The 24,804-nt window shown below is 37.7% G+C and overlaps 1 protein-coding gene across 11 annotated transcripts in view; it reads right to left on the bottom strand.

Annotated features, from left to right (window-relative positions):
- Positions 1–24,804, bottom strand: part of MAGI2 (membrane associated guanylate kinase, WW and PDZ domain containing 2) — a 757,526-nt gene that overhangs the window by 75,045 nt on the left and 657,677 nt on the right. For 10 of the 11 annotated variants that reach the window (XM_068924402.1, XM_068924568.1, XM_068924945.1 and 7 more), the window contains 2 exons: positions 23,701–23,732; positions 18,447–18,636 (listed from right to left, as the gene is read on the bottom strand). In XM_068924402.1, the coding sequence (XP_068780503.1) occupies positions 18,447–18,636; positions 23,701–23,732 (222 nt within the window). The remainder of the gene's footprint in view (positions 1–18,446; positions 18,637–23,700; positions 23,733–24,804) is intronic. The other variant, XM_068924499.1, reaches the window with a different exon arrangement.

Below are 24,804 nucleotides of genomic sequence, written 5' to 3'. Positions count from 1 at the left end.
CAACACAGAACTACCTACAGCAGGTCTATCCTACCACTGTGCCATAAAAACTCTCTCTAGATTGCCATGACAGCATGTTATGGAGGCCTGCACGCTGTTTCAGAAATGCATATTGATATTAGAGTGAAACTGAACCTGCCTCAAATGTCTCAGTTGGTAAAATAAAAGTATTATCTTTCCCTACTAACTTGCCTCTCGTATGTTTAGACAACAAACCAACTCCTAAGAGCTTATTATACTGACTTTTTCAATTTATTTGACAAACGTTTCGGCAGTCAATAAAAGAGCAAATTAAGTCTGCGTATGAATGATATATTAACTTAATGCAAAGGTTGTTTCACAGTTGTCAGAGGCAAAGGAATTTTAGAATGAAAACAATACTCTATCCTTACCTGATTTGTTTTGCCTAATTTGTTTGTGTAACAAGGATGGGGTTAATACTAGGGAGAGGACCTCGTAGATAGACACAGTAGGATCAGCATTCATACCCCAGCTCTAACATTCAAAGGCATTGTTTCCAGCGATCTGCCACATACCAAGCACTACCTTTATTTATGCAAACGTGAATGAATATGCACAGTCAGGAATACATTAATAAAAGTATAAGAATGTAAGGTTGCAAAGGATGCATGCTCTGGCACACTGAGACTAAAACTTTACACAGCTGATCCAAACCAATTTTGGTACTAGACTCCAAGATAAGAGGCATTCTTTTTTATTTAAATGAGGCTCTCTTTCCACCCTTTTAGAATGGAAAAGGTGAGCTAGGCTGACCATGAACAGGTTTAGGCTAAAAATATCATATGCGGGCACACTTTTCCTTTTTGTGAGCTCAACACATTTTAGAAGCTTTTGGATTAACTGACTATGGCAATCGCCCTCGCTCAGAAGAGCCTTCCTTCCCAGAGAGCTGGAAGTCTATAGAGCCCATTAGCTGTCAACTCTTCCCAGGCCACTAAAACCTGCTTTTAAAAAAAATATTCTTTTTTGTCCCGCCAGGCAGTAGAAACACAGGACTGGAAAGGATCCCTGGGTCATCCAGTCCAGCTCCGTGTTATTGCAAGCAAACGACAGAGAGACCTTACCAGGAAAGACCTGGACAAAGAAGACACTTGGCAATTGAGCCTTTTTGTGGCCTTTGTCACTAGGTCACCTTCCTCATTCAGCACTCTTATTACACCCCATGACTATATTTGCCTTTTCACTGCAATTACCACACTATCTCCTGCAATTGATTTCTATATTTAAGAGCATTTCCTCCACTGCTGCTTCCAGTTGTTTCAATTTTCATGCTAGGCAGGATGACAGGACTCCACTGACTGCCCTGACTAGCTTTCCATTGAACTGGAGATAACTAAACCCCAGACACCTGAAGTTACATGTCTGAATCTGGACCCGATTTCCACCCTTACTTTTTGTGCTTAGGTCATTAATGAAAATAATACAGAAGATTAATTTCAAGGCTTTCCACTAATATCGTTCCTTCAGTCTATGAATTGTTCTTTTAGTGTAATTGCTTTTAGCTGTTTTCCAGCCATTCCTGTTTACATTCTGTTCTAAGCACTACCTGCTTCAGGCTAGCATGAAAGAGTATCAGTTATAATTGGTTTTTGTAAAATGTCTAAGTGAAGTTTAGATTGATTAAATATGTATCACTTGTTTGGTGCAAAAAAATCAGTTACCAGGTTAGTCTGACACAACCTACTTTTTGTAAACTTCTTTTGCATTAGATCTCAGTTTATCTCCATATCCATAGTTAGTCTTTACTTTAAAATGTGTTCTAAAGTCTTGTTGACTATTGAATCCATTTTTTCTCCTTTCTTCAACATAGGTAAGATGTTCACTAATAGCGTGTTCTTACTACAGCAACTCAGGCTTGATAGATTCATTAAAAATCCTCACTACCGTATGCCAATGCTTTCAGTATTCCTGAATGTACATTAATCAAGTACTCTCTCCCATGGAAGTGATTACATTTTATCTCTGATGTTTCTTCACTGCTTACTTCTCTACGATTCTGGTGCTTTTTTCCCCCTCAAAGGATTATTAGATAAATTCTAAATTTTGCCTCTTCTTGCTGGAACAGATTTTCGATTGATCATAGGCACAAAGTAAATTGCCTTCACTTACGGACAAATGACACTTCTGTGCCTTGCAATATACTGCAAACTGTTGGTTAATATGACTTCGTTACGGAAAATGCATCTTTTCTTTCTCTTGCTGTAAGCTAGATTGGTACCCTGCAGTTCATGCCAAGTAAGAACAAATGAACAGGTTTGCAGACATGGGAGTCAAGCCAAGACTGAATTAATATAGTCTTCTTATTGGCACAGTTTACTTTGTCAGCTTAGCTCACCTAAATGTCCCATCTCCAAACAGTTTCATCAAAAGGGGAGTTGCAGCTTAAAGTCAATATTTCTTCTGGAGGGCCTGATTTTAGAATAGAGGTATCCTGTGCAAGAATAACAGTGTTCCCTGCTCTCCCTTACTTCTCTGCACAGGTGTATTAGAAAATGAACAGTAGATTTCACTGTTTGTAAGTTCAGTGTCTTTGCTACAGTTATAGTATTTTGTCTGTTTTTTTTTTTTGTGTAAAAGGAAACTTAATGGAGCATTTGGCCTAGAAGAGACAAAATCAATTCACTTTGTGAGGTTATAAAAGCAGCTGGATCCCCCATGAATTTGAGAATACAATTGGACAAGCAGTGATCTTATCACTGCTGCACAGCGAGGGTGTGAAAGAGCATCGGGAAATTCCGCTTTCTGGTTCATGGAAGAAAGGAAATTTGCTTTAAATGTAAAGACACCAGAATATATTGTTACTGAATAATAGTGAGATGTTATAGGTGCAGATGTGATTATCAGCTCTCAGTTACATTTCTGTACTGTATTCATTTAAATTCCTACATGAATTACACATTGATAAGTGCACCTGCAGTTGCTTCTTAAATGTATGTAGAGAAAATAGGTTATTGAACATAATTAATTCATTTTATGGATGATTCAAGTCTCACAAGTGCTGAGTGATTTTTATAGAGATAAACCTGTTATTTGGGATGATGATATAAATGCTGAGACTGATTTTTTTTTTTTTTATTAAATGTCTTCTATGTTGCAATTAAAACAAGGATGCAGAGCTTTGTTATAAGAATTTTACAGTCTTTCTGGGTTTCCTCAACCCTCCTGCTAAAAATAAGAGTTATTTTGGACTCCTTTGCTGGAGCTGATGAGGATTTTTATTAAGTATAGATCATTACCATGAATGGTGATTAACACAAATCTACAATAACTTTTTAAATTGAGCTTCAGATGCTCTTGAACGATGTGTAAAGCTTGAAAACAATCAAGGGTCAGCTGATTTCCAACACTAGTAGCTTTTTAAAAAAAATACATATTTCCTTTTGATATTTATAGAGCTGGTAAATACAGACTCCAGTATAGAAATGAGCAAGTTAAAAAAAAAAAAAAAAGGAAATTGGCATGCTAACAGAGGTATTCAACCTATACACCCTAACAGGACATGCAAAACCAGCCCAAGCCTGTATTTAATTTAGGAGCCTGTCCAAGCTGTGTAGGACTAGAGAAGTCTTTAATGGGTCTTTAATGCATCGGAGCAAGGGATGGGTGGGTCGGCATAACACGTCAATTCTGCTCTTTTGCAACTGAAGATAGGATTAATTTCATTTTTTTCACTGCAAAACAATGCTTAAACTAAGTTTTGGGCATGAGCTATAGAGAAATATTTTTTATGTTGTTAATGGTAGGATAGTGAACACTAACATATCAAAGCATACATAAAACACTGTTAAACATACACAAAGACTAGCTGAGGAAAAGGAAGTGGTTTTCCTGCCTCAAAACGAAAATCTACTCTAAAAAGATTTAGAGTTAGCATTCTATAACCCCCATATAGCTCATACAAAAATAAAATGGTGACTGGGCAGTCATGACTGGCCATAATCTAGAGAAATGATTAAAAAAAGAATTACTTAAACATAAAATGGAGGACAATTCGTTTACAGAACAATGAAGGCTGAAGAATACTTGCCAGAGGAATCCGCTCGAAAACCAGTCCTGGGCAGCACTTGTTCTGAATAGGAAAATGGGGAATTAAAGATGAAATACATTTCTCAAGATATTTAAAGATGCAGCACCACTTTCTCTGCTGTGGACTGAATTACTGAAGTGCAATTTCTATTTTTTATTGCATATTTTACTTATTGTATATCCCCTCCTTCTTGACTTACTAGGTAGTATATGTATGTATTCCTGCTAGATATAGACCTTCCTGTCCATTTCTACGTAAAGTGAAACACATAGTTAGAGGGTTCTTTTAATGGAACACAGTTTATGGTGAAGATTAAATTATTAATGTATTAAATATTGTGAATGTTAGTGCTTATTTTTTAATTTTATTGCTTATTCAAAGACAACAATAAAAGGAAAGTTTAATGGCTGCTCAGATGACTTGACTCCTGCCGTTATCCAACTCAACTGCAAACCCTCTTTTATCATCAAGAAGAGCAAGAGCAAGATTTTGCTAAAAGGTTATATATTGCCAATTAAAACAACTGGTATATGAAGGTAAACCCCTTTAACCTATTCTTAGTAAGATAGTTTCAAAGTATTTCCATCTCACTAGGTGATATAGTGCACCAATAATGGACTGGTTTTTATTTACAACTACTTTGCTGGCATTAGAGGAATCTGGGAAAAAACCCATAGCTGAATTCACTCTTACAGTTCTTTCGCTGATTTTGAAATGCTGTAACTATGAACTTCTGTTTTACGATCTCTACAACCTGCAGAGTCAATTGCAAAACATCCCACACTGGAGGTGATTTGTTTTGGCCTGCCAACAGTAAATAGGTAAATAAAGAACTAATACATCCATGTGTCTCTAAAACAAAATATCACATCATCTGTATCTTGTGAGTTAAATGGGGTCTGTCACATCAGCATCTGTAGGACAGTGATTCAACAGATGAGTATATATTATCATCTGAGACAGAAAGAAAACATGAGTACGAAAGGAATTTAACACTGTAAGCGGGTTCCAAGAAGAAAGAGGTCAGAGAATGCACTGGAAGGCATTGCTTTTGCCCCATCAAAGCCCTCTGGAAATATTTAGAAGTGGTGAGAGAAATGAAAAGACAATATTTCTAGAGCAGAAAGCTCCTTACCACCCTGGAAGACTTTGGACTAAAACTACCTGTCTGGCCTTCTGATGGCTTACTTGCTAAAAGGGGTATGGACTGCAGTGTTAGTAACTCAACATTTTACAGCTTAAATAATGCTAATTAAGAGCACTAAAGTTATAGAATTACGATGTTTTCCTGAAAATGGAGGTGGATGCCACTCAATATCTTACAACTCTTTTTGTAAGAGTATTTACATAACGAACATGATCTGCCCAAACTGAGGTAACTGATATTCTGCTTACTTAAAATACAGTCCAGATATTGAAGCGGATGGGAATGCCCTTTTGGATTTGATGAAGTATTCCTGTTGCCTCGTTGTGTTAGGGGTTGTGTGTTCTTGTGTTCTAGTTCATAGGCGGCTGCACATCTGTACTTCGATGCTTAAAGGAGGCAATTCCTTCACACACTTTAGATTTTGTAAAGTGATTTGGAATCTTCCAAGACGAGAGGTGCTATGTAGATGTAAATTATTCCACAAACAACTAGTGAAGATCAGAATGTTTGAAACTAATCCATTGCAAACTTGGAGAAATTTTTTTTCACTCATGTTTTTTTCAAGATTTTGATGGAATTCTTCAAAGAGACAGAATGATTTTAATGTATAATTACATCTTGACTGTCTTAATAAGCTTTTATGTTTGCAGGGACCCAAGCCTTTTCTGTTGGTCATTCAGCTGGAATTACTCTTTTGAGCTGTTATAAGTTGGGTCATTATGTGTTTCCAGGGTGCTTGCAGTCAGCCTAGCACCCCTCCGAATTTGCCTCATGCAGCAAAGTTCAAGAAGTACAATTGTATTCAAATTGTGACAAACTGGAGAACAATTCGCTTCACTCTGTTAACATAGCCACAATTTTTTAGTAAGCTAGAAGTATCTGTTTGAAGCTACTCTTTGTGGCCGGGCAAAAGCCTGTGCATGAACTTGTTTCCTTCAAAACCAGTCTCATGAAGTCTGATCTGGCTTTTGTTCCTGAATAGGTTTATTTTCTTTTCCTCTCTGCGGAATCTCATACAATGTCTCACGGGGTTTTTTAATCATTTCTACTCCAAATTAACCATTCAACATCTAGTATTTTAGAAATTAACACATAGGAAACTTAGAATTTTGGTACCCCTTAGATGTTGAATCAGGCCTAACAGTTATTCAACATATGACCACCAAAAAGATAAACTGCAGTGCAGAGTTGTAGTTTTTGTAACTACAGCAGAGCAGTGCCCCTTCTGGAAGAATCTGCTGTCAGCAGTCTGGCCAAGTGTGCAGGACAGGATATTTGTAATTTTGTCATCAGCTCTTGAAAAAACAGTTGGGCTCATGTAATAGTCAAGCTATTAGCAACCAGCAGAAAACATCAAAAGAGGGAAGCCTTCTGAAGAATATTTAACGTATTAACATAACATGCCGTCCTATATCAAAGGCAGGGATATAGGTAGTTCTTTTCAAAACTCATAGCTCTGTGCTCAAAAACGCTAAGAACAGCAGGTTCCACCTCAGCCAAGCAGGATGCACGTCATTCATGCACATCCTGAAGATCTGCTAAGAACTGCTAATTTTATCAAAATATCGAGAGGCTCTAGCCTGTTCTGTTAAACCAAACCAAACCAAAACACCATGAATCACTTTTTATAGGAAACTAACCTTTACATATGGCAATTTGAAACTTTCCATTTACTTACTGTTAAGTTCATTTTGGCATTTTCTAAACTCTGTTTGACTATGCTAAACCCTCTGCCTCCACCTCTTAGGAAATGAGGCAGCAGGAGGCGTATGTAGAGAGTCCAGGATAAAGAGGCCAGACTGCTCAATATTACTACCATTAAAAGGCCTTCAAAGTACACACATAAGGCATTGGAAATATAGAATGTATTAAAATAGGTACAAAATATAAGGAAATGAACTTTTCAGGGAGATGAGAAGGGGGCTGGGTGAATCCCCTGATGCACTAGTATGGAAAAAGTCTCTTCTGTGTCCTCCCTTCATCCTGGATGTATGACTCATGTAAAAGTAAAGTAGTAGTGAGAAGAATGAGCGTTTCTTAATAATTAATCTCAAGAAAGGGCTATAGAGGCATCTTTATTGCTTGATTTTTTCCTCTCCTTTCCATTTTGTGGTTCTCATTGATGTCATCTTAATAGATTAATGATTTCCAAACTGTAGATAATCATCCATCTACCCAGCATCTATGCAGGCTGAGGCAGACCTCAAACCATTTCTGCAAGGAGTCTGACTGGCTTTAGGTGATCTAGCCTTGGTAGCTTCAGGACCCAGATCTAGGTAGTCAGGACCTCCAGCGGCACTCTGCACCTCAACGGCTTCCCTTTTATGCAAGTGAGCCTTTTTCTCCCCTCTGCCTCACGTAGCACAGGCCGAAGTTGTGCTGAATATGCGCTCGATGCAGAAGCCTCCCTGCTGTTGCACAGAGAAGGTGTATTTGGGAGGTTGACAGGGAGATGTGGCTCATTTGGGAGGAACTATGGCAGCAGCAGCACCTCCAGGTCCTGCTTCATCGGTGGCACTTTGCATGTTGGGTTACGCGGTGGGGCAAAAGGAAGCTGCTCTGACCTGTGAAAGCGGTTTGCTGCTCGCACAGACATTTCCTGCTATACTCAGTAAAGGGCCAGATCCAGCCCATCTGCTGCCTGTTGGATCCAGCTAGCCTAACCTGTTCTTCAAGATCTCCAGTGACTGAGGCTCTACAAGCTCTCTAGGAAATCTCTAGCAATGCTTATTAAATATCCCTATATTTACAGAGGCTTTTCTAATCCTTATCTATCTATTTTGCTGCAGTTGTATCCCATCACTTTTTGACTAGGTGGACAAGGAGAACTCTTTATTTCTCTTCTTTCTGTACCATCCTTTTTTATTTGAAGATTTCTTCTAGACATTTCTTCTTTTTGCTAAGCACATCCAGTTCCCTCAATAAATTTGGTAAAATAAAAGGGAGATTTAGAAGTGCAAGCTCAGACAGTGGCTATTATACAAATCACTGGTGAGATACCCATCTCTATAATTTCTAAATAAGGGGAGAATTCATAATAAATGGGATGAAATTTGGATTCTGTGTTTGTTAAATCCTAGTTCTCTTTCTTCTTATTGAGTGGTTTATTAATAGTTTGTTTCCATCCTCTTTATGGTTGGTTACTTCTGAACCAAATAGCCCACATGCCTGTTATCCATCTGTTCACAGGATGAGAAAACAAAGTTGCTAATTTGCTGAAGTCTTATATCTAGAGGAAGATTTGTAGTATCTTTTATTGGACCAACCATCATAACTGGAAAGAAAGACAAGGCTTTGGACTCTGAGATCCCTCTATGAGATATCATTACAGAGCTTCTTGGGTCTTATTTCTAAACATTGTAATATGAAGTGACATTTCTAGGAATGTCTAGACACTCAGAGGCAAGGAACAGAGCAGCCGCAATATCTTCTTTCCTTATGACTAGCTACAAGTCTTGAGCTCAGCTATGTCATGAATTCTTATCTTTTTTTAGGGGAAGCATAGGACAGTCTCACGCACTGGTAGTGCTTCCATTCAAAGATTTGCACATGAATAAAATGTATAGGCATCCATTTTTCTACCTGATCTCTCAGCGGAAACTCACATTTACGAGTATCCTTTCTGGCTACTGGTTAAAAAGCCTTATTTTAGTTATATTTATTTATTTTTAAGAATGCTATTAAAGCTAACTTCTTTTAGGGAGCTGTATCCTAGCATTCACTGGACTGAATCTGATTGTGCATGTCAGTCATATCATTACCTGCATCCCAGTAAAAATGCATGTGATTATGAACGAAATGAAGGGATAAGAACTAGGGAATGACTCTTTTGCTTAACAGAAACCCCTACAAAGCTGCTCTGAACTTAAGCTGCAAAATGCAAGTAGAAATGGAGTTTAAACTAGTCTGCAGCTCTTTCAGCAAATGTAGGTAACTAGATAAGAACATCTGAGAGTACAGCTTAATGAATATAGCCTTCTCATCTTTCTAGTCAATAATAACTCAATGTGGTAGATAAAAATTAATATCTTTTGAAGACAAGTGTACTAAGCAAGTGGAAGTTTGGAGAATATGAAATGGAAGAGGAAATGTGCCTCTTGGGAAGAACATCCTGAAAAATCCACAAGTGCTTAAGTGCCCTCCCACTGTTGAAAAGCAAGGAAAAAACCCCACATTCGAGAGATTATACTTCTTTCAGGTCTTCTTTCAGGCCTATTTGTTTGTGAAAAGTTCTCATGTGCTAAACATTCCCATGAGTGAATAGAATGGGAATGGCATAGCTTTGCTCATTAGAGTCTTTGGGGAAAAAAAAAAATGTATCTTAAATAATCCAACAGACTCCTGTTAATACGTTTTCTGAAGAAAAAGTTTAGGGAGAAAATATCAATGATAGAATCCTAGTGAGGAGAGACTGATTAGTATAATGATTACTGCTTTATGCATATAAGTGTGCAGGCCTAAATCTAGACTGGGTATTATGATATCTTCATGAGTTTAGGAACATGAAGTTGTGATCCTAAACAGCTGGGGAGAGAGAAAGCAGGAAGTTTTCCAGTTGATCTGAGTACATCATAAAGATTTGGAGAAGAGGAATGCCACTGCCCCAAGATATCTTTGACTCAGTGAGAGCTAGGATAATAAAAGTCAATCTCATGGTAGAGGTACTAGCAGAGTACAACTGCTGACTGATCAACCAAATGGACAGGGACAAAGTGAGGTCTTATAATCCTACCATCTATTATAATAGGGCCAATGAATGGAAGCAGACTGCCTGGCTCTTCTGTTGGATTGTGCCCTTCTTGAGTTTGGCAAGCAGAGCCATCACAGAATATTAAAGCACATTAGCTATGCTCATCATCTTTGTGCTACTCTTCCCAGTAACGACAACTCCTTTAGCTCAGATTGCTTTCTGCTGAAGCTGGATGATTTGGGCCTGGATGGTGGTTGGTGATGAACGGCTTCATTCCCATTAGTGTCTGCAGGACTGCAAAAGAGAATGGGTATAGCAAAGCTCCTCAAGTATGTTTTCTTTAAAATGTTGACATTTTTGTGTATTCTCCATGTAAATCATTTTTAGTTGAACCTTATGTGGTTGCATTGCCCTACTATATGACTTACTGCAGTCTTTTAATGTGAAATAGGAATGAAATAATTGCAGTGCAGAACTCGGATGACTAATGAAGTACTCGACAAATCTCATGAACTAAATTTTTCAGTCCAGCTAATCTATGCTAGAAATAGGAACCCAGAAAGACAAACTGAGAAGTCTACTTCAGGGCTGCTATTCGTATATAGCTATAATTGAAATAAATCTTCACTGTGAGTACTACTCAATAAGCTCCGGAGAACTAGGATGCAGCAGTACATTTCAAAGGCGCTTGCTGTACACCAAGAGTTCTTCCATATTACATGAATTTAAAGCCAAGGCTAAGTTTGCTTTTTGAAGATAAAATGATAAAACGCTTGTAGATCTAGCTTTATATTTAATTTTATACATTGCACTCTGCAAGTGCATTTTGAGGATTCATAGCTTTGAACCTGAAATCTAAAAAATATTTGTAAGAATAATTAAACTTACTCCCACAATAAACAAAACTTGGGACACAATCCTGACCTAACTGAAAACAATGGTAGAAATACCAGACTTCTCGACTGCCTAGATAAAGCCCTAGGAGCACACTTCTTTAACATGTTCCAAGGGAATTATTTGCACCAGTGGAGACCGGTGTTCTGTGGAGGAAGAATTGTGCTGAGGAAAGATAGGGATGATAATATTTATTGCCCACATTGCAGCATTTTCTGGATCCTATTTTATTGCAAACTAAATACACAGAATAAAACTAGTAAACTAGCAAACATTTATATTGCAACTCTCGGCCCTACCCATGCTTTAGATAAATAAGTGTTTTCCAAATAAATGGAATGAATGTGATCATGTTGCAACGTCCTTTCCAAACCTGCAGATGAAGAGCAGGTGGAAACGCCACATATGCTAGGTAGTTCCCATTGGCCTCACTCAGCTCAGCTGAAGATGATAACCTGTGACCAATGCCCCAGTACTTACATGTCAGTTTTCTTACTTAAATTATTACTTTGACTTCTTGATTACACCTTATCAGATGAAAATCTATATGTGTACCTTTTAGTAAAGTGTAAATTGTTTAAGAGAAAGGATTACTGCATCTTCAATTACTGCCACTAATTGTAAAACTGACACTTCATATTAACATAGGTTGTTTAGGACCTACTTTGCAATCTAGCAATCAAAATCACTTTACATCCACTGGACTGTGATGATGATATTCTTATAATTTCATTTCAAAATGCTTTTGGTTTCACTGTCAGTTCTTATAACTAACAAAACCATTTTGTCATGGCGAGTAACTCTTTCTGCAGTGATGAACAATACAAAATTATTGACGTCAGTCTATTAAATTGTCCTCTCCCCTTGACATTTATTATCTCTTAATGGAAAAGGGCTAATTTTATTTAGTAATGTAAATTCTTAGACCTTTTTTACGCTGTTGTTTGGGTACCAAAGATGAAAAGAAAATAGCAACTTGTATTGTGCAGAGAAATTGCCTTCCTACAACTCAGTTGCTCATACTCCAGGTCAAGGACTAGTTTGATAGTAAAATACGTAACTAGCAATTTGTCAGTACTCTCATATTTACTAAGTGAAGAGAGGCATGTCTCAGTGATATAAGGGGTGAGGAACTGGTGAAAAGAAAGGTTGAGAGCAAACTGAGTGCAGGGAATGTCTGAAACTAGAGCTTCATTTTCTGAAATTATATTCCCAAACTCTTTGTCCATACAGAAAAGAAAGGAATACTAAGCTATAATACTTAAGAATACTACGTACTTAACACTCTAGTAGTACTGCATGGTATATTTAATATTTTGTAACTAAATAAACACACATACCTGTGTATATATCTTTTAAAAATACCATAAATAAAATGTGAAAATTACTTAGACTAGAGATGAGCAAAGATGGAAAAAACTGTTAGAGGCAAAATGTTTTGTCAGGAAAATACTGATTGAAAAAATTGCACTAACAATTATGTGAAAAATTTCCTTCAACTTTTAAGACCGCAAGTGTGTAGGCCTTCAGCCAACGAGCACTGACTAGAAAAGCCTGGTTAGCTGTGGACTATGCCATTGACCCTTCAGTAAAATGCTGGGTAAATCTTCTCCATTGCTGAACAATTTTAAGTCATATTTGAACTGAATACCTGTAGTGATATTTCAGAGGAAACGCACCCTGTGAACATTTATTCAAATGCTTGCCTGTGTCCCCCTCATAAAGTTATTCGTAAGTCTGCGTTAAGAAAATGCCCTTATTTTCTGAAGGCTAATAATGCATTAGGCTAATACATATGCTATGTACATGCTTCACAGATGCTGGTGGACTTTGTTTTCTGGTTCTTTTCCAATTTGTCTGACTATTTGGCAGCATAAAAAATTACAGTACATACTACAGCTGACGGATCTGAAAAGAACTGAAAAAATTCATGATACCGTGGTCACGAGAAAAAGCAATACGGGAGATTTTGAAAGCAGGAATCTCTGTCTTTCTAGTAAAAGGTGGAACTGTAGTTGTCCAGATTTCACTTTTAATAAGAGCTTATCACTAGCTTATCTCATTCTTCCTACTGGCATTTCTGTGTCACATCACCAATCTTGGACTACCGCAGTAACTGAAGGACACAGGAAAGGATGATAAATATATCCTAATCGCTGCAAAGAAACATTTTATTTTACTGTTTTCTTTAGAGGAAAATAAAACAGATTTTCTATTATGCATTTTATAATAAAAGAAATATTATGAACATTATGACTCCCAAAAGATTTATGTGGCATGTGTGATTGATGTCTGCCTACACAGGTTCTGAGCAAAGTTTGTTATAAACTGTGTATTTACAATGAGCAGTGTTATGTATAAAATATAAGTAAAGGACGACAGGGAGAACTTATTAAAGCAAAAATGTTAAATTCAGGAGAACGAGTTCTGTCAATGACAGCTTCTGGAGCTTCAGTTACAGCTACAACAACTGCTGCATACTGACCCCTAAATTCTTTTCATTCACACGAGATTTCTGATCCTATGCACTATATTCTAGCTCCTATACCTAACTTCCACGGCTATCAACAGAGCCACACTGTCACTTACACTCTTAAGTGCTTTCATATGGAGAAAGGGTATGCCTTTAAGACAAGTAAAACTTATAGTTGGAGGGGAAAAAAGGAAAAAAAAACTCACAATTATTTAAGCAGGTTTTCTCATTCATTTCTGAGTGTGTCAAAAAAATTGCAGCAGAAAGATAGGTAAGTTCTCTTCCCTGGGGAGAAGAAGTAAGTGGAAAAAAAGAAAAAAAAAAGGCAGAGGGCAGGAGATACCTAGTTGCAAAATGAAAAGAGGACGAAAGAAGAAAATAATTTCCCTTCTTTTACGTTTAGGTAGATACTTTGTGTCATATTTTCATACGATATTTTTCCACTAGTCTCTGGAAACTGTGAGATTTTAAAGCTACTTTCTGCTACTTTTTGGCTATTTGGAGCTATTGATAGCAGCTGACAAGTGACAACTCTAGCAGGTGCATTTAACAGGTAAGCGTTGACAGGTGACAGCACGTGACGACAACTCCGCAGGGAGCTATGCCTTACAAAGTACAGCTGCACACCACTTTTGTACCAACGCATCGTTTGAGTCGTCTCAAAGCTGTCCTGGTAGAACTGCTTCTAAAAAACTGTCTTCAGCGCATAAGCAGTAATCCTTAGCAATTCATATACGGTCATTAAAAATTGAAATTTCCCCATCGCGCAGGGTCTTGCAGGTCCTTCATATGCCTAAGGCGGAAAAACTTTCCTGTAGGATAAAAAAGATCCTCTTTTGTGGTGACTCCAGGCTTGGAGCACCTCTCTTGCTATCTTTAGTTAGGAATGAGTATATCCAGCGGCTAGAGCCAAGGCTTGTGAATGAGGCTCCTCGGTTCTGTTGCCGGCTCTGCTTGCAGTCATGTCACTGAACTCGTGCTCCTCACCCAACTACGCTGTACGGCACAACGTACTCACCTCCTTGACAGGGGAGCAGGAGGCTTTGATAAGGCGCTTGTGAGCACTGACTGCCGTGTGATCCTCTGATGAAAGGGTCTGTAGAAATTCAGAGCTATAGCAGTACTAAAATGAACTGTTTAATAACAAAGTCTGACTCTAAGAGAATCAATCTAACACTCCCTCTTTTCTTTGTGAGTGTTTCCAGGTCAGGATTGTTCACGTCTTTGCTTTATCTTTAGAAGATGAACTCTTTCTTTTTAGGTCTTGCCAGGAGATAAGGCAAACTTGCTTTGAGAGAAGAGGTACTTAAAAAAAAAAAAAAAAGTAGTTGAACTTTTTCTGTACGCTTTAAGGGTATGTCTGCAGCAAAGATAACCAACCTGACACAGCCATATGGTGGGAAACGAAGTGTGTGTTATTTTAAAACTCTCCCTCCCATATACTCAATTTAGATGACAATTTCTTGACTCACTAATAGGTTTCCTGCTTGTTTCTCTCACTTTGGGTAATGTTAGTGGTATGTGGAGAAAAGAAGCAATCAAAGGCTTGATGAATTCAATTTGCTAAAATGTATGCTGATGGCCTCCATGAAACAAAAGTGTCAGGGAGAACAGCGATGTTTGGTGACAGTTGTTTATGACCAAAGGACGTGAATGAATGCAGAAGAGATCTGGCTGGGAACTGTGGCTGTAATTAAGGCTTAGAGAGAACGTCTGTAGGATACCAGTGTCAGAATAAATTAAAACTTTCAGGATTAGCTGGAACATCAGGATATTGCCGGAAATCTGGTACCGATTGTTACTGCAATTTTTCTTTTCATCCCTCATTTTCTTGCTTTAGGCCTAGGAGGTTCTTTGATTTTTAGTTCTTAGTTTGGTTAGGTAGAGATCTGTGTACAACTTCCAGTTGCCTCTTGGACAGAACTCACATGTAATTAAAACATCTAGACATACGTCTTAGCATAATTGCAACCTATGAATTTTGAACTCTTTCCCTGGCCTAGTATATACTACTGAACAGAGTAGATTATTATCAGTAAAAGACTGGAGTTCATATTGACCAAGGGAAGTAACCAGAAAACTTGTAGAAAGCACCTATGAGTATTAACGAATCATTCAATTCTTTTAGCGAGTGGAAGATTCCTTTTGGGGGTAGCATATCTTCTTTGGCGTGCATGTCAAACTTTGTACCTGACAGCAGATCTATATTCCCACATAGTCACATGAAGGGCAAACATGCCTCTTTGCTTCCATTACTATTTAGGGAAATTCTACAAATACGGAACTCTTCATATCGGGGGATCAAGGTCAAAGAAGATACCATACCATATATAAAACTATTTCTTGTCTTTTTGTTTCAGTGTAGAATGTCTGTAATCTGCACTTTTCCACTCTTGTCTTGGTGGCTTTAACCGCAAGAGACTGTTCAGCCTCTGCTGAAAGTGCAGAGTTCTGCTAAAATACTTTCCTTATTATAGAAAACTGCCCATATGGGAAGCAATTATTTGCAAAGAGCTTCGCTTTCCTTAAAGCAGTACATGAAGTCAAGTGTGTTTTCAGCAGAGATGCTGAATTAGATTAAAAAAAAAAAAACTTGATAATTATAGGATGGTTTCTTTTTCCTTTAACTTCTCTTTATAGTCCCAGAAGACAGCACTTTGGAAAATTTCAGCTCTGGAAAATCTTTATATCTACTTGTCATTCTGGCCATTAATACACAAAATAGAGAAAAAGTAAGAGCAAGAGCAAGAACAAGAGCAAGAGAAAGAGAAAGAAGGGGAAAGAAGAGAGATGTTTGAAAATTATTTCCAAACTTCCAAACAATCTTGGCCTAATTCTTTCAAGCTTTTTTGCCCTGTTCCACACTGTATCCTGATCCACATTTCAAAGAGTTTCAAAGTTACAGAAATGATTGTCTTTGCTAGTACATTCTGTAAAAACATTGTTTGGGGAACCCTGTCCAATCAAGAATAATTTCTGGAGCAGAGAAAGATATTGCATTAGTAAATAATATTTATTGCATTAAAACAGCAGTCAGCATGAGCTATGTGGTGTACAGTGTAAATACACGAGCAGGCTCCGTTCCTGCTCTAAACAGTTTATAATTGAAGATCAGGTACTTTTAAGGGAGTTTGAATGTAAATTCCCAATTTCATATTTAGGGGGAACAAGATACTTGGTATTGCTGAAAAACTTCAGTAAGTTATTCAAGTACCTAAATATAAAGTTAGGAACTAAATTTCAGGCATCTATTAAAGAAAAAAAGGAAGAAAGATTTGGACTAAGAAAAGTGAGTTCAAAGGTAAGAATGTTTACTGAATCTCTTGACAGTACACCTCAAAATTACTTTGCTGTGCTGTGCTACGTAAGCAAAGGTTTGAAAATACTGGACTACACAGGAGCCTAAGTACTACTTGTGTACTCTGATACGCCCCAGATGTCAGGGATGGCAGAGATGCTGCACAAGTCAGCTGATGTTCTCTATCATACCTTTGCAAGGAGAATTCTTTCCCAGAATACTCCAGGGTTATTACAGCTTTAAGGGCCATGGTTGCAGAGAATATCATATCTAGGGAGTGACAGAGATGGATGCAATCAGAGTCTTTGTTTCCTAAGTGGCACAGCGTAATGCACTGTATGCAAAATGCATTTGAAGATGGCTATATGGATCAATCCAGAAAAGTGTTCCATATGGAGAGATTAACATGGAAGAAAGTGTTTTCTGGGAGAAATACAGTCAGCAGTCTGGAGTGAGCCATTACCGAACTGTAGTGAATGCTTACTGGTATCATCAGCAATTGGGAAGGGAGATACATGCTTTCGGATTCTGAAGACATGAACTACATTCATTGGCAAAAGGTAGCTGTAGGAGAACATGAGGAAAGGGGGCGGATGTGACAAGGAGGGTTGTGGAAAGAATGACCTTAGCAAAGGTAATATGAATGTCCTGGAGGAACAGGGAGGAGAATGGCTCAGATGGGCGGGTCCACTACGTGACCAGGGTGACAGAAGCTGGTGGCACTGGCCACAGTGACAAATAATAAAGGAATTTGAGATGTAATTTAGAGACCATGAGATGATGCAAAAGGAACCCTACTGTTACTTCAGCGTGGCGCCGGTGACAGGGAATCCCAAACACTAGGTGCCAATCCCAAAGTCAAACACGAGGTGCCGATGCTGCAACTCAAGCATAAAGGCTAAGGCACCACGGAATAGCTGCACTGACCCAAGGTTTAGGACAATAACTTCTTTCCTTCAGATGATACCTGTGCAAACTGGAGAAAAGTGTCTCTTCCAGATCGTGGACAATGGAAGTTTAGGTTTATCTCTATGTCTAATATGAATGGGCTAATCAGAATTAGCAGTAGGGAAATATTTTGTGTCTAATTTATGAAGTAATTTAACTTATAGAATAAAGAAATTTCTAAAATGAAATGAAAGGTGGTATGTGCAAGTAACAAGCGCTATGCAGAAACCCTTAATTAAAAAATAAATTATTTTGAAATTCTGATCTCAGTAAGCATGAAACTCTGGATGACTTAAAATACAACACTTTTAGCTAAAATGTTTGTTATAGTAAGGAGTAAATGAGTTTAATCCATTTTACCCTTGCTAAGGAAAATATGTGGTATACTCCTTAGAAACATGACAAATAAAATTAAGATGGGAATCTTCACAGCCCACTACTGTTTTGTATAGCTCTTCAAATAGTACTTGCGGTATAGTTTGTTTTTAATCACTAAGGACAATGTCACAACATGTTAAAATAATTTTTATAAAAGCAGACAAACCTAGAGTTTCTTTTATAAACCTCACTTTAAAGAGAAAGTAAGCTGAACAATTTCATCTTAAATTCATATCCTTTTGTTAGATGGCTATGAAGAAGAATAGTGCAGCAGAATATATTGCCACATTTACCGTTCTTCGCTAAGGATTTAAGAGTCAAAATGAGGAGGGGGTAATATCAGGAAACAAAACTGTGAAAGACGAACTTTGAAATCTAGGCAATATCCAGGAAAACATATTAAGAGTAGAATTTTGAATAATTTAAAATGGCCTGTATTAACTGGGCTCATAGTTGGCTTGCTTTAAATTACAAAATATAATTATGGAAAATTATGTCAGCTGTGACACATTCATAGGCAAAAGCTTAAAATATTAAATGCTCAGCAGGGTGAACAGGGCTTTCACTTACGCCTACTTTCATAAATAGCTCTTGATTTCTCATACAGCTCATATGGGTCAGGTTTTCGTGGATCAAAGGCCTCTGTTGAATCAGGAAATGAACTCCTGTGAAGGGTGGGTGGATAGGGAATATTCTGTGGTATAGCTGGAGCAGACAAACTTGTCTGAGGGCTGCCTTGATTCTCCCATCTTTCCATCATCTGCAATAAAAACATACAGAGAATAAAGATGAAGTTTTGCAAAAACTGTGGTACACTAAAGCACTAAATCACACTAAAGACAGTGATTTCAGTTAAAGGCAAATACATATTTTGTAAAAATTAACAAATCCCTCTGCTGTCTTTTGAGATGAAAGGTGTGTGTGTTGTGTTGCTTTTGAAATTATTTGGTTAAATTTATTTAACTTGCTTGTCATGAGAAGATGTGATATTTCTCAGATAATATGATCCCATGTGGATTAGGACCCAGCGTTATACCTGAATCATTGCTGAATGTCTCTTACAGAATGCCCTGAGTCATTGGAAGCTATTCTGCTAAATGCAGAACCTGTGTGACTACGAAGATATAATTATCACATTCATCAAAATACATAAACTGAAATATTGATTAACAAAGAAGTGTATATAGACTGTGTAGCAATGAAATGACAGGGGAAAACTATTACAGCAGCTACTTGAGCATCCAGTTATAATCAAATGTTAAATGATAAAATACAGAACATGATGACAGAAAAGTGGGCATTAATCTCTTTATTGATATAGTCTTTTTCATTTCTTATGGTTTCTTTCTTATATCAAATATTACATCACTATCATCCAACCAAGCACCCAATGCACAGGATAAGCTTTTCAACTCTTCCAGACCACTTTTGAAGCAAGAAGTACACTACAGTGTCTTGTCTATGCATCAAAGTCACCTCAATCCATGTCTGCTCCAAAATAATCTTTAGTGGCCTCACATCAATCCAGAGGGAAGATAGTATGATACACTGTAAAAGAAGACTTGAGGATCGGCATTTTTCTTTCCAAAGGAGTTGGTTACTAATAATAATTGCATTAGTAAATGCATTTGAAGGGGCAAAATTAAACAAAACACAAATGTTTATTCCAGGAAACGAATATTTGCTCTATCCTCTGATCCCTCCTAAAGCAAATGGTTGTAAAGCCTCCAGATCAGTGTGTTCTCTAACTTAATCCAATAATCATTTAATTCCATAAAAAATTACTCTCAGAAACAAACTCAAATCTAATGCAACACCATCGAATTCTAGTGTTGTATTAGCAGTGCCTTATCAAGATGATTGCAGGTTTACAGTAAGTCTGCTGTGCAAATTCTGTGATTATCTTTACTTTCTCCATTTCTGAATGTGTTTTAGCTCAGCAGGTAGGCTTTGCTTTGTATTCTGATGATTAACAGCAGTATGCCTTTTCACACCAAGTATGTGTGGAATACAGATGTTTTAGAGTCCTTCTGGTGAACATGCCCAGTAACTATCACTCCGCATGTCCCAAGCAGTCTGAGACTGTTAGCTTCATACATCAAGATAAACAAAATCTGGATATTGGCTATTAGTCAGTTGTTGTCTACTTTACACAGAGTAGTTTTATACTTCAAGCTATGCTAATTGTCAGAATTTTTGCTCTAAGTAGGGCTGGTTCATTGGAAACAAGGAAGAAAAGAAAGATCTGGGTGTCTCAGTCAATCACAGGATGACTGACCCAAAAGTATGTATCAGGTATCAGATCTAAGTTGAGAAAAGGAAGTATTAATGCTTTGAAGTGTTAACGATGAGGATCTGGAATAGTGTATTCAACTCTAGCCAGTGTTGTTCATGAAAGGCACAAACATAATGTGTCACACATAGACAATGGTTACTAGGATGTCATAGAAGAGGACACTATCGGTATGTATAACCTGTGCAATGAAGTGCCCTATGGAAATACCTGAGCTCTCAATCAACTAAAAAAATCTCAGTAATACTACTGGTAGCGCTTCTAGCTCTAAAGGAATTATCTCAGGTATATATACATATACATATGGAAATCATTGCACCATGAATGCATAAATTCAAAGGCTTCCAGAAACAAACCTGAATATGACCACTATGTCTAAGCAGGAAAGGAGAACTGGGGTCAATACAAGTTCCTTATGATCAGGGAAAATAATGATCACTGGAGAATTAAGTTTAGGTTTTGCCTTCAGTGAGGAGTCTAAAAAAGAACAGAAGTCAGTAAAACCAAACTATCTACCTTATCAGCCTGAAGCAGAAAGACATGGGGGGGGCCCTGTCTACCTAGAAGCAAATATGTTTCCTAATTTCTTGGAGAGTAGCACAGAAATAGAACATAACTCTTCCAAAATGTTAAACAGAGTAAAATTAAACCATTCAAAGAAGGTTTTGAAAAAAGAAGGGAGAATTCTTGCCCTTCCTTGCGGAAGGACAAGAAACTGGAGATCAGTTGCTGAAGCCCTGCTGGGTACCATATGTCTAATTCTTGCATTCCGGTTAGCTCTAAATCTCTAAGTGTGAAGTTAGAAACTGAGCATGACGTTCTTACCTGTGGGGAATACTCTTAACATAAGCAGTTACATAAACAGATAAACAAAGGGGAAATATATCTCCCAAACCTATACCAATTAGTTAAATATTTAGGCAGTGTTTTGGAATGTAAAGTACCATAATGTTAGGTCACAGATAAAGACACTCTTGGAGATCAGTAAGAATGATATTGAGTGAAGTGCATCAAATCTAAGTTAGGTTAAGGTTTGGTGAAATTGCTCAAGCTCAGTTTGCACTGATTATGTTATGCATATGTACACTATATATGTAGAAATCACCTGAAGCTTCTGGAAACTCAGATTAGTAGGGGATGCTGAGCACACCATGACACAGAACGCTCCATCCCTGAGCTTCTCCCTCATGGAGTGGAGCTCCTCTCTTCTTGTCTTCCAGCCAATGTGGTCCCCTTTTTGCTACAAAGGAGAAGAGGGGATGCTTCTCCCCTACATGGCCAGCGAGGCAAGGGGCAGCAGCGGTGCCTTCCAGCACTCACCCAAGCAGAAAAGGAATCTGGTTTTGGGCCATCAGTAGTGTTTCATTCCTGTCATGCACAGGCAGTGCTGCGCTGTGGTGCTGGGAAGGCTTGCTTCACCTCCTGGGGCTGGCCTTACCTCATCAGACTGGCTGCAGATAGGCTGCCAGTAGTGTGTTGATGGCACCCAGTTTCAATCTTTTATTCACATCAAGAATGCTAGAAATTTATGTCCAATTATTTCTCTAGATAAAGGGGTGACAGACAGAGGAATGCACACTACCTTAACCTGGTTCATCACTTGTCCGCTCTTATGCTGAGACCGCTCAGACCCCCCAGATAGTCTAGTTGTGTGTGGTTAGCCTGCATGCAGAAACAGTATCAACGCACTGTGGTGTTACCTTATTCTGTGAGCACTGGTTTGCTTAAAGTCCTTAGACTACTGTATGAAGAACTGGTCATTCAGAACAGTTGTTTCTCTAGATTCTGATTATTGGCAAGTGTTACCTGATTATGAACTAGATGTTTATATATCAAAACAGTATGGAAAATTATCAAGAATATGCTGATATATATACAGTTGATATGCACATTAAAAAGGTGAATACTGACAGTCGGAGATCTTTGGATTTGGATCTTTAACAAGTTTCAAGTTCTCTATTTCCTCATTGCAAAATGAATGCATTAACTTTTAACTGAGGGTAAATTTGAACTTCTCAACCAGACAGGAACCTTGAACTGGTGAGAACAGGGTAGCCCTTAATAGACAGATTTATTTGCACAGAAGCCTACAGACGTTCTGCTATTCTGATCAATAAACAAACTCATGTTGCAGTATTTATGCAATACATTGCATCCATCCTTTGGGATTTTACACTGAAACCATTGCAATCTGATGAAATTGCATCAACTGCTTAATTAATTGCTATTTGTATTTCACAGACTACAAAAATTATTGCTGCATCCATTAAACATGCCATGATCTAATATGAAAGGATATGAAGTAGTCCAAATAAAGCATAAAAAGCTCCAAAACAAAAACTAGAAAGCTATAAATTCCTTAAGAAATACTGCTATTGTTATTCCTATTGCTCTTAGAAACCTCCAGGCAGAGTCAGGACATTTTTTTCCTCCTCCTACCTCACATGAGAGACAGGCACTACCCTAAGGGCTTTACAATCTAAATAGACAAGCCAGATTAAAAATAAAAAAAGCAGAGAGCCAAAAATAGTGTCTTGCAATTTCTTTTTGCACTGGGAATGCTGCCACAACTTTAAAAAATGATTTAATAGGGCGTGGACAAAATAAACAGTCATTGCTTACAGTCTTCATAATTTTGCCACAACTGCATTGCACAAAGACTAACTCCAGAAGGTATTTTTATCCAAGCCAATAGCCTCAAAATAGTAATTATTATAAGGAGTTCCACATATCTTCAAGCCCAACTAAAATTCTAACACTGAAATGGTGTTTACTTACAACAACTGATATTCATCAGGTAGTCAGGATACTATCACTTTTCTAGCTTTTGAAGGTCTAAGCATGATTCTGTGTTAATGAAATGTATCTGACTGATAAAACATTTTTAATGGAAATAGATACTTTTAAAACAGGACATGAGTTAATCTCTTAGGGTTAAATGTCAAAATCATAGAACAGCAGAAGGCTGGCTGGAAGGGACCTCTGTAGATTATCTAGTCCAACCTCCCACTTGAAGTGGGGCTATTTCCAACTCTAGATCTAATGTAAGAATGAATAACAATCACTTTCAAGATGTTAAGCTCAATCCAGTTGTAAAACAGAAAAAGTCTTTGTTATCCACTGCAAGGAGAATAAATCAGTGTTTCCCAACTAGACTAGCCTGAACATTGTGGTCTTCTGCTGCCTTCTCCTGCAGGCTGCTTGTTTATCACTCCCCATTTTTGAGCCGTTGCCTTTTCGACGCTTGCCACCCATTTTAACAGCCTGACTGTTCCCTTCTGCAGGCCATAACTGGCACTGCAACACCGCTGTGGATCCCAGAAGTGCTAGCACAGACTCCAAGGCAACAGATCTGCAGAGCTTATTAGCATGGCCACCCCGATGCTGTGTCTCACCTAGCATTGGGGTACTGCTGAGAAGTGTCTCATTAGCTGGGAACAGGTATGAAGGTAGATGAAGGTCTACAGAAATTTGCTTTGAATGATAGTCATCATATGAACTCAATGAGTATAATTTTGAAAGGGAACTTACAGGCTTTGGAGTTTTCCATGGAGAAAAGAAACCTGAAATAAACAAAAAATAACGTTAGCAGCTTTTTCTGATGCATAAAAGGTGGAGGCTTAGAGGAGTCTGTGTTTCCGTCCTCATTCAAGTCTGAAGATATATTGACATATATGAAAAGTCTATACACACAAGGGGTGAAAATACAACCCACAAGGTAGAATTTCTAAGAAAAAAAGTGCAAATATATATATATATATATGCAAATATATATATACATATGCAAGTGGAATTATGGAGATCGTTGCCTTTCTTTACAAACAGCATGGGATTAGGTTGAAATTGAAAGAACTAAAAAAAAAGGTGTCCAGTTGCCTTAGTAGGCGTTGGATAAGAAACCAAATGAGCTATTATTGATGTATCAAATACCGCCATACCTTTAAGAAAAAGTAATTCAAAATATCCCCCCAAAATTTAATAAACCAAGAGAATTTTAGAAAGAAAGCCTGCAGTAAAATAACCTTTTCATAGTAAAAATAATGTTTTACCACAGTAAGGTTAAAAGCTAATGACAGAATTCATTTTGTAGAAACAAAAATGGGTCTTAAATGGCGATCTCTAGGAGGAAGGCTGCTCTTTCATTCAAAAAAATGAATTAAGTATAGTACCTTCTTCTAAGGTGAGCAAAGAGAAATAAAGAAAATCATGGGAGCACTAGGGAAAGTAACTTTCTCTAGATAAATCACAACAGGAATTATATCTGAACATAGTATTTAATGTTACTAGAAATCTGTAATTAAGAGGGTTTTTTTTCTGCTATGATATCTAATTCATTTTGACTGAAAAAAATTTTGGAGTGAAAAAGCACTTAAGACTTTTGCAAGGAAAGACTGCCTGTTTTGCAACGCTGATTGATATATAAGCGGATCGCACTTTTAAACAAAAAGTATATCATGAAAAGTGATTCTGGATAGATTTATGTTTACTGACTCTCTACAGTGTCTGCAAAAAAGCTGCTGAATTAACAAGTGAACAGATTTCTTTCCATCCACAAATTCAAGCTGGGATAACAGGCATACTGTATACGCCTGGGTTGTACATCACCTCCAGTATTAAACATTCAGTAATAGAAAC

Source organism: Struthio camelus, chromosome 1 (genome assembly GCF_040807025.1).
Source record: "Struthio camelus isolate bStrCam1 chromosome 1, bStrCam1.hap1, whole genome shotgun sequence".
Lineage (NCBI taxonomy): Eukaryota > Metazoa > Chordata > Aves > Struthioniformes > Struthionidae > Struthio > Struthio camelus.
Note: the sequence above shows the minus strand (reverse complement) of the source record. Positions and strands in the feature narration are given on the sequence as shown.